This window comes from Danio rerio, chromosome 17 (assembly GCF_052040795.2).
Source record: "Danio rerio strain M-AB ecotype USA chromosome 17, GRCz13ab, whole genome shotgun sequence".
Taxonomy (NCBI): Eukaryota; Metazoa; Chordata; class Actinopteri; order Cypriniformes; family Danionidae; genus Danio; species Danio rerio.
The window spans coordinates 56,335,001-56,345,045 of NC_141037.1; the positions used below are offsets into that span (position 1 = coordinate 56,335,001).

Sequence of the window (10,045 nt, forward strand, 5' to 3'; positions counted from 1 at the left end):
CATCGAAAAAGGCTTTAAGACCAAACGGATGCTCTGTCGACTGCTGCTTCGGTGGGACTATAATCTGATGTAAGAGAAGTCTTCCTTCATTACTGTATTGTTTTTAATTGAGGTAACTTTTATTCTAAATCTCGGACCTTATATCTGAAAAAAAGAGCAATAAAAAATTGAGGTAAAGTTGGTTTTATATTCACACATTCGTTCATTTAGAAGTCTCTATATTGTTTATCATGTTACTTTGAATATTCGATCAGAATTAGCATGCAAGTATGACTTGAAATCAACATTAACACTAATTCAATGTGAACAATGTTGTACTTTTGATATTCTTCAAACTTTGATACTTTGAAGAACTTTGATAGTCATTGGCTGCTAATATTATTTTACTATTTAGAATTTGCAAATAATTCTTTTATGAAATTATATTATTAAGGGGAAAGTCTGAATGTGCGAATATAAAACCAACTTTACCTCTATCAATAAAAAGGTGTGAAGCACCAGAAGCGGACCATATTAAATTAATTTGAATATATTTTGGCTATTGTTGATATTCAGGAATTTTCAAATGTACTTTTTTTTTTTTTTTACCAAAGAGAGTAGAAAAATTCTTAAGAATTAATTATTATTGTTTTACTATTATTTATTTATTTATTTATTGAAATGGCCAAATTGTGACTGAGGACAGTTGAATGTGCTGGCGTTTTTTTTTGTTTTGTCTAATAAATGACAGTTGGCTACAGTTATTTTTACTATAAAACTTTAACAAATTGCTATTTTTTCCAAATGATGTAATAAATTTGTATTTTAAAAAAAATGGTCTTGTTATTATTTTTTAATGCAATATTGTAGGATTTTTAGTACATCAGAAAGTGTGGCCATGATGACATCTGACTAGCTAATTCAGCAAAAAAAATGTCAGTAAAATGCAGTATTTAAATATCATAGTTAAATGGAAACTGAGGTGTATAACTGCAAAAAGGTCCACTTTTTGAGAAAAAAAAGAACCAGCCCTTTCACCAGGCTTACTACGGGCCTGAAATGTAAACCAACTTTACCTCATTTAAATCTGGCGGCAGTTCAATACAACGGTCAGCGCTGATGAGTGTTCGTTCAGCAGAATAATCAACAAGAGTACGACTGAAGGACAAAGCGCCGATTTAACAACACAAACTCACTCACTTGGATGCACGCGCGTAGCGTTACCGACACACAATACAGCTGGACTGGATCGTCTCAATTCTCTCAGCCAGCCTATTTTCCTCTTCTTTGGGTTCATTGACGACTTGCAGATCAAACGTTTACGTGCATATCGCCACCTCCTGTGCTGGAGTGGGAGTGGAAGCCCGTTCCCCCAAAAATAACTGCAGTAAACTGAGGTAAAACTGCAGTAAAGAATAATTGCAGCAACTAAAAAATTATATTACAGTAGAGCAGTATATAGAAGAATAATTGCAGTAAAATAAATTGCAACTGCAAAATTGAAATATAATGACACAGTTCAACTGCAGTACAACTGGAGTAAAAAGAGATGAACTGCATATTTACTGCACTGGCATTGTGCTGCTGTATAGTCAAGGGTCTCAGTTCAAATTGGCGGGGGCATTTTAGTAAATCACAGTTCAAAGGAGAGCCATTTTAACATTCAAGCACTTGAAAAAAGTGATGTAATGGATGCATCTTAGGACAACCGACCTGATGTTTACATTTCTAGCATTATGCTAGCAGTCACCAGTTAGCCTTATAATGCGAATCAGCATGTTTATTGCTTCACACAACTGCTGAAATATATCTGTGGCTGATTAAATTACAGTAGCATTTTGACATTTAAATAGTTATGATAATGATAATAATAAATATTATTCTGTGCCAAACAATTGTTGCTTCACCAAAAGTTTACCAGAAAGCGAAAGAACAGATAGAGGTAAAGTTGATTTTATATTCGCACATTCATCAATTTAGCAGTCTCTATGTTGTTTACCATGTTACTTTGAATATTTGATCAGGATTAGCATGCAAGTATGATTTCTAAACAACATTAACACTATCTAATTGACTGTGAACAATGCTGTACTTTGATAGTCATTTGCTGCTAATATGGTTTCCCTGTTTACAATTTGTAAAGAATACTTTTCTAAAATATATATTATTAAGAAGAAAGTCTGAATATACGAATATAAAACCAGCTTTACCTCTATCAAGAACAGCAGAAACAATTTGGGTACCTTTACTGGCAATTATTCTTCTTAATATCTTTCATTTTTGTAAAACTACAACAAAGAGGGAAAACGCAAGTATATTTTCACATTTACTTTAACTTGTTCAGTTCAACCAGCAGTAAAATGTACGTAGTTTTTATAGAAATCTCAGTACGCATATGAGGAAAATCTAATAAATGAGACCATTTCAATCGAATATTAGCAAAGTTATCATATTTGTTACACCACCAGCATAACGTGTAAGCCATGAAAGTGTTTGTTCAGCAAAATACAGGTGGTATAAAACTGATAATCAAATGACCCTTGAATATTTACAAAAATAACCTTTCATAAATAATAATAATAATAATAATAAAAAATTTTATTTATATAGCGCCTTTCCAGAGCTCAAGGACACTTTACAAGGAATGCAACAAAAAGATAAACAAACATACATGAGGTCAAATACAACAAACATGAATAACACAAACGAAACCTAAGAGACATATGAACAGGATAGTGGTGGATCAGATTAAGTGGTCAGTTTGGTAGATCAGATGCAAAGCATTCAGAAAATAAGTGAGTCTTAAGTAAGGATTTGAATTCAGAGATATTATTAGCAGAGCGAAGTGAGTGTGGTAGAGAGTTCCAGAGTTTGGGTGCAATAGCACTAAATGATCTGCCCCCCATAGAAGAGAGGCGGTACCGAGGGACAGCAAGAAGGCCAGAGTCAGCAGACCGTAAAGAGCGAGTTGGGGTGTTGGGGACAAGCATGTTGCAGAGATAGGAAGGTGCAAGGTTATTTAAGGATCTAAATGCAAGGAGGAGAATTTTGAATTTAATCCGGTATGCAACCGGGAGCCAATGAAGATCATACTAAAATAAATAATGTTCTTTGAACTCAATAAGCAACATAAAAACATTTTAAAATCATGAAAACGTTATCAGAACCCAGATGCGTTCTTGATATTGAGGAAGTGTCGATGCAGACTTCAGCACAGTACTTGCTCTACAAGTCCCAGAAGTCAATGCGGCAGAATAAAGCAGGTGTGAAGTGCAGTATTTTTATTACTAATTATGTGTAAACAGAAAAGGATAAACTCAATAAATCGTTGTATGAACGCTGTAATGTTTAAATAATTATCCATTTAAAAACACATGAAGGTCACGTGAGCATCAGAAAGAATGCAGCATATTATTTTCAATTCAATTCAATTCAATTCAGCTTTATTTGTATAGCGCTTTTACAATGTAGATTGTGTCAAAGCAGCTTCACATAAATGGTCATAGTAACTGGAACAGTGTAGTTCAGGTTTTAGTGTTTAAGTTCAGTTCAGTTTAGCTCAGTTCAGTGTGATTTAATCATTACTGAGAGTTCAAACACTGAAGAGGCAATTCATCGATGCGTAGCTCTACCAATCCTGAACCATGCGAGGCAGTGGCAACAGCGGAGAGGGAAAAAAAACTTCACCTGATGGGAGTGAAGAAAAAAAACCTTGAGGGAACCAGACTCAGTTGGGCAGGACCATTTTAATTTCTCCGCTGGCCAAAAGTCTTGCGCAGAGCTTCAGACGCATTTATTTCTCAGACGCATTCTGAGTTCTCACGGTCTCCCGAGTTAATTCCTGCCGAAATAACCCAGCAAAAACGGTCTTCATTTGAAGGTGACGTGATGTTTTTTGCCTGCCATATCTCAGTGTCTTTGTTGAGCACGTTCCTGCTCACAGTGTCCCTATCAAAGGCGTTGTGGATGGTTGAACACACTGGCACCTCCCTTGTGTCCATCCATTTTACAAACAAGAATTCTTGCTGTCTGATCCATCATATTGAACCCCTGGGACTCTGGGAACTGAGTGTGTTTTGGTTGATTGGGGAACATTCCTGCACAAGTCCCGGAAAGTACCACAGGCAACAAAACCCCTTGCATACAAGTGCCTAAAAAGTTTTGGGCTTGTATTGAAGTTGTCCATATTGATAGCCCCACCCTTAGTATGATGGATCCATGAGGCTGCTGACTACATCAAACGAGAGACCCTGCCCTGACATGAAGCGGCTTTTCCCAGAGTAGATGTTGAAGTCACTGGTGTACCCATTGCTGGAGTCAGCAAGCACAAACAGCTTCACGCCCTACTTGATTGGCTTTGGCTTTGTGTATTGCCTAAGTGCAATTTTGGCTTTCGTGGCCGCCATTGTTTCATCAAGGAAAACATGCTTCTTTGTCTGCCACATTGACTTGCATTCAAATTGTAATATAAAGAGGCTTGAGACGATGCTGAGGGTCGTATTCTGGAGTGCACTTTTTTCTGTCATTTTGCATGTGGTCGTCAGGGTTGCTCAAGTGGACAGTTCTGCTTATTCCCACGAATCTATCTCTGGTCATGACAGAAGCAGAGAAGTGTACGCTAAGGTGTGAGTCCCTCCTCTAATTATCTCATACTCTTGGCAATTTCAGCAGTGCCAGGAAAATCAAAAGGCCTACATATTTCAGGAATTCATCTGATGTCAGCTCCTTCCAGATGAACATTTTTCCATTGGACTGCTCCTATCCAGCATTGATATTGGTGTTACAACATAATTTTAATTTTAGAGTCATTGTTTCCCAAAAAGGGCAACGCAGTGGCGCAGTAGGTAGTGCTGTCACCTCACAGCAAGAAGGTCGCTGGTTCGAACCTTGGCTTGGCTCAGTTGGCGTTTCTATGTGGAGTTTGCATGTTCTCCCTGCGTTCGCGTGGGTTTCCTCCGGGTGCTCCGGTTTCCCCCACAGTCCAAAGACATGTGGTACAGGTGAATTGGGGAGGCTAAATTGTCCGTAGTGTATGAGTGTGTGTATTAATGAGTGTGTGGATGTTTCCTAGAGATGGGTTGCGGCTGGTAGGGCATCCGCTGCGTAAAAACTTGCTGGATAAGTTGGCGGTTCATTCTGCTGTGGCTACCCTGGATTAATAAAGGGACTAAGCCAACAAGATAATGAAAGAATGAATGTTTCCCAAAAATTCAAAGTTTTCTGAGACATGAAACACATTTTTACACGCGAGAAAATGATTTGCTGCTTTAATGTCATGTTTACTTTTCTCCATGGTGGATTTTTATGTGCTTGTTAAGCTTTATTAAATGTGTGAAACTCTTCAGACACTGTTCACAGGTGTACGGTTTCTCTCCAGTGTGAATCCTCTCATGTGTTTTCAGGCTTCCAGACTGACTGAATCCTTTGTTGCAGTGTGAACACTTGTACGGTTTCTCTCCAGTGTGAGTCCTCTCATGCTTTTTCAGATGATCTACCTGATAAAATCTCTTATTACAGTGTGAACAATTGTACGGTTTTTCTCCAGTGTGAATCATTTGATGGGTTTTCAGGGTTCCTAACTGACTGAATCTCTTGCTGCAGTGTGAACACTTATAAGGTTTCTCTCCAGTGTGAGTCCTCTCGTGTATTTTCAGGGTTCCTGACTGACTGAATCTCTTGTCGCAGTGTGAACACTTGTAAGGTCTCTCACCAGTGTGAGTCCTCTGGTGCTGTTTCAATTCTACAGCTGTAATAAAAGTCCTCTCACACTCGAAGCACATATGCTCTTTCGCCCCAGTGTGGGTCTTCTGATGTTTTGCTAAATTTGACTGCATTGTAAAACTCTTTCCACAATCAGAACAGGAATAAGGCTTCTCATTTGTATGTACTATAAGATGCACCTTTAAACCTGAGGAGCTCAAAAATGTTTTGCTGCAGTGATCACATTTGTGTGGCCTCTCTCCAGTGTGGATCATCATGTGTCGATTAAGGTGTGATGATTGTCTGAAACTCTTCCCACACTGAGTACATGTGTACGGTTTCTCTCCAGTGTGAATCCTCATGTGATTATTAAGGAACGACGACTTACTGAAACTCTTCCCACACAGCGTGCAGATGGATCGATTCCTGCTGTTTCTGTTGATATCGCAAGTCTCTAACTGAGGTGTTTCTTCAGCTTTGATATATTGTTTCTCCTCTTTAATCTCCACATGCTCTTCAATTAGGTCTGAAATAAACGTAAAATAAAGTTCAGTTTTTAGAAAATCTAAAATATCTAAGAGTGAAAAGGCACCGAAAACATTGACTACACCCCTGCTGAAAAATACAGCTTAAACCAGCCTAGGCTGGTTGGGTGGTTTTAGCTGGTCGACCAGCCTGGTTTTAGAAGGGTTTTGGACATTTCCAGTCTGGTCGTAGTTTGTCAGGCTAAGAGATGACCAGCTAAAACCAGCTTGACCAGCCTAGCCAAGCTGTCCATCCAAAACCAGCTATGTCCAGCTTAAACCAGGCTGGTCAAACCAGCCTAAAAATGGCCAAAACCCCTCTAAAACCAGGCTGGTCGAACAGCTAAAATCAGCCAGCCAGCTTAGGCTGGTTTAAGCTGGATTTGTCAGCAGGGACATTTACATTGACCACAATTTTGACTACTTATGATACACATAAATAAGATCATTTTAGTAGTGGTCGACTAATATATCATGATGGTACTTTTTTTATTTGACATCGTTAGGCTGTGCACACTGTGATTTTGTTCTCCCTTGCTATTGAAGCACATTGTCCAATTCCGTCATTCAATAAGTTCTGTCTAATACCAAGTATAAATAATTAAGGCTGATTCATACTTCTGGGTCAAGCGCATTCGTATATGCTACGGCACAGCCTACGGTTGGACGCATGGCCCTTGCCGTCGCTGACGCGCACCTCTCAAAAAATGGAACTACACATCATAACAACGCGTAGCGCAAGCTCTGTGATTGGTCGGTCTGGTAGCTCTGACGAGTGTAGGTGGGACAGAGAGCCGCGCAAGTTCATTGGAGCGACTGTTTGAAAGCGTCGAGTCCCATGAAGGAGCTCCAGATGAAAAGTTTTGTTTTGTGTTTACCTTGTGATTAAAGTTGTAGCATGTCCCCCGATTCCTGCCTCAAAATGAGTAAGTTGAACCACTAGTACATTAAGGAAGTGTTCAGAAAAAAACTAAACACCAGCGTAGAAATTCGACACAGAGGAACATAAACACCTTACTGCCTGCTAGCGTTTCAGAAGTGTAATTGCAGAGCAACAGAAACAGCACGCTGAAGTATGAATGCACAGCTACGAGCTTTGCATGCGCCGTGGGTCACGCCAATCACTTGACGCAGAAATATAAACCAAGGCATAAACAGAACTGCTTAAACTCAGCAATTAAAGTGGGTACAATATAATGAATGATTGCTTTAATTAGTAATTAAGTCAAACAATACCTTCTCATTTGCTGTCTGGCCAATTCGCATATATAGCATTTAAACATATGATTGAATGACTAATGGACGTTTAATTCCACAAACCTTGCAAACTTAAGGCCCATTTACATGGGGCATCAGCATCAACGCCTCCCATTCACTTGGAATGGGTGATGTCAAGCGTTGCCGAACTGAATTGTGGATCAGTTTGTGCCGCTTCAGTGGCGTTGCTCGCTGTTGTTTTAAGCAACAACAGAAATTTCACAGCTCAGACAGTAACCGATTGCGGACTTATTTCATTGGCTGACACTGCTATGACGATCGCCCCAACTTTAGACACACCCTCTGTCAAGCATTGACGCAAAAACAAACTGTGAAAGCCATGAACTATCTCTCTTGGCCCGTTTCTACTGAGAGGTACAGTACGGTACAGGTAACCTTTATCAGGCTTACGTTTCCACTGCTAAAAGGTACCAAGGGTACTCTTATGGCGGGCGTGGTGTACGACAACGTTTCAGTCCAATCAGCGCAAATTAGCATCGCGCTAAGGAAGACTACAAATAAATCACTGAACAAATCATATTGGAGTTGTTGTGATAATTAGGTAAAAATAAATGCAGAATACAAGACAATGAAAGTGTTTTTTGATATATAATTGTTCATTTGGAACTAGTATATTCCCACAGTGGTGAGCACAATTCTTGGTATATTTATTTATTATATTACATTAATATATTTGTTGTCATTATTTAAGAATCAGCAATAAACACCAACCTATTTGTTCTTCAGCGTCTTCCTGTTTAATTCTGCAGGGTTCTGGATCACTCATGTTCGCTCTGTCCTAAAATAAACTCAGTTCTTCCTGATGGTCTGATATGCTCGTCTCTTTTAATGTGGACTGATGGGAATATTCCGGTATTTATAGCTGAGGAGGAGGAGCTTCACTGAAGGAGGAGGAGCTTCACTGAAGCAGCAGATCTGCCAAAACAAACAAAAAATGTTTTGTACTATGGGCTTTGTTCACAAACATGGCGAAGAACTACAGCGGTTTCCTGTTGACTTTTTATCATTATCTACCATTATTTATACCAGTCATGTTCGTTTTTGTCATTGTTTTAAGATTTCCATTATTAATCACAGGCTTACAGGACGAGTTGGCCACAGAATCATACCCGTCAACCCTCCCGTTTTCCTGAGATTCTCCCATATTTTACAGTTCTCTCACTATCATCCCGTAAAGGTATTTTCCCGTATTTTCAGTCTTTCTCTGAAGGATGGCAAATAAACATTAAAGAGCCGAGCCTCCCTATACGCAACCCATACTGCCGAACCACCAGGGGCCGCCTCTTGCTCTTAAATGCGAGTCTCTTCTGTGCTTTCACTTTATGCATGAAAACACTTTGAAATAAACATAAAAACAGCATGATTCCCTTTCGTTTCATCACAGGTGCCGTCTCCCCTGCGTGACTGTCAGCTGACGCGCTCCATAGTAATAAAATAGACGCTGTTTCCCAAACGGACTCTGTACTCGCAATTTGAATCGGAGCAAAAGTCTAGATTTTGGGTGCGTGTTTAAACAGACATTTACACATAATTATTAATAATAATAATAATATCTAAAGATGTTGATCTTGGTGGGATTTTTTTCAAACAAAAGTAATTTCGTCCTAAATGAACAAAACAGTCAGGAAAGCAGACGAATGCATTCATATTTTGTAAGATGTGTGCATTTTTGAAGTGACACCTCTGTTATTTAATGCAATCAATTTAAAAAAATCTAAATAAATCATTCATTCGTTGCTCTTAAATAAGAATGTGTATGTTATGCAGTGAAGAAACGGCTAATGATAGCTTGATTCTATTTCATTATAATAGCTATTAGTTTTAATAAGCTGACCTGTTTGCTAATGTATTTGCTGCTAATGTATATATTTATTTTTTTCTTTTGTAAATAATATTAGTAAAACATATTACCGACTGTTTAACTGTTTATTTACAATGGGGGTCGGGGGAATCCCTTATTATGGTGGGCATATCCCTTATTTTCACATCCCAATTTTGACAGGTATGCAGAATATTCATCAAATATTTAAAGTAACATGGTAAACAATATAGAGACTGCTAAATGAACGAATGTGCGAATATAAAACCAACTTTACCTCTATTTGATCCACACACACTTGTGCATAGAGGTAAAGTTAGTTTTATATTCGCAAATTCGTTCATTTAGCAGTCTCTATATTGTTTACCATGTTACTTTGAATATTCGACTAGAATTAGCATGCAAGTATGACTTCTCAACAACATTAGCACTATCAAATTCACTGTGAACAATGCTGGATTTTGATAGTCATTTGCTGCTATGATTTCCCTATTCAGAATTTGCAAAGAATACTTTTCTGAAATATATATTATTAAGGAGACTGTCTGAATATCCGAATATAAAACAAGCTCACTTACTTGAATGCACGCACGTACACACAATACAGCTGGACTGGATCGCCTCACTTCACTTCTCTCACAGCCTGCACTGTTCCTCTTCTTTGGGTTCATTGACAAGTTGCAAATCAACATTAGGTGCATATCGCCGCCTCCTGTGCTGGAGAGAGAAAGGATTTAAAGGGAAG

At 38.6% G+C, this 10,045-nt stretch overlaps 4 protein-coding genes across 9 annotated transcripts in view; 2 read left to right on the forward strand and 2 right to left on the reverse strand.

Moving 5' to 3' along the window:
* Positions 1-1,225, reverse strand: part of LOC110437792 (uncharacterized) — a 7,655-nt gene extending 6,430 nt beyond the window's left edge. For 2 of the 6 annotated variants that reach the window (XR_015512417.1, NM_001446882.1), the window contains 1 exon segment: positions 1,180-1,225. The gene's annotated coding sequence lies outside the window, so the exon portion shown is untranslated. 6 annotated transcript variants of the gene reach the window in all.
* The window catches only part of galnt16 (UDP-N-acetyl-alpha-D-galactosamine:polypeptide N-acetylgalactosaminyltransferase 16), a 375,091-nt gene that overhangs the window by 295,930 nt on the left and 69,116 nt on the right, over positions 1-10,045 (forward strand). The window lies entirely within an intron of this gene.
* The window catches only part of zc2hc1c (zinc finger, C2HC-type containing 1C), an 835,825-nt gene that overhangs the window by 174,742 nt on the left and 651,038 nt on the right, over positions 1-10,045 (forward strand). The gene's annotated exons all lie outside the window — the stretch shown is intronic.
* LOC147833207 (uncharacterized) lies at positions 3,394-9,946 on the reverse strand. The gene is made up of 3 exons (XM_087291183.1): positions 9,879-9,946; positions 8,193-8,396; positions 3,394-6,205 (listed from the first exon to the last, which is right to left on the reverse strand). Exons 2-3 carry the CDS (start codon positions 8,245-8,247, stop codon positions 5,259-5,261), a joined length of 1,002 nt encoding a protein of 333 aa, XP_087147309.1. The 5' UTR covers positions 8,248-8,396; positions 9,879-9,946; the 3' UTR covers positions 3,394-5,258.

Excerpts from the sequence above, each read along its gene's own strand:
- LOC147833207 (XM_087291183.1), bottom strand. The coding sequence starts at position 8,247 with ATGAGTGATCCAGAACCCTGCAGAATTAAACAGGAAGACGCTGAAGAA. Across the intron at positions 6,206-8,192 it reads AGACGCTGAAGAACAAATAG|ACCTAATTGAAGAGCATGTG; the intron begins GTTGGTGTTTAT and ends CGTTTATTTCAG.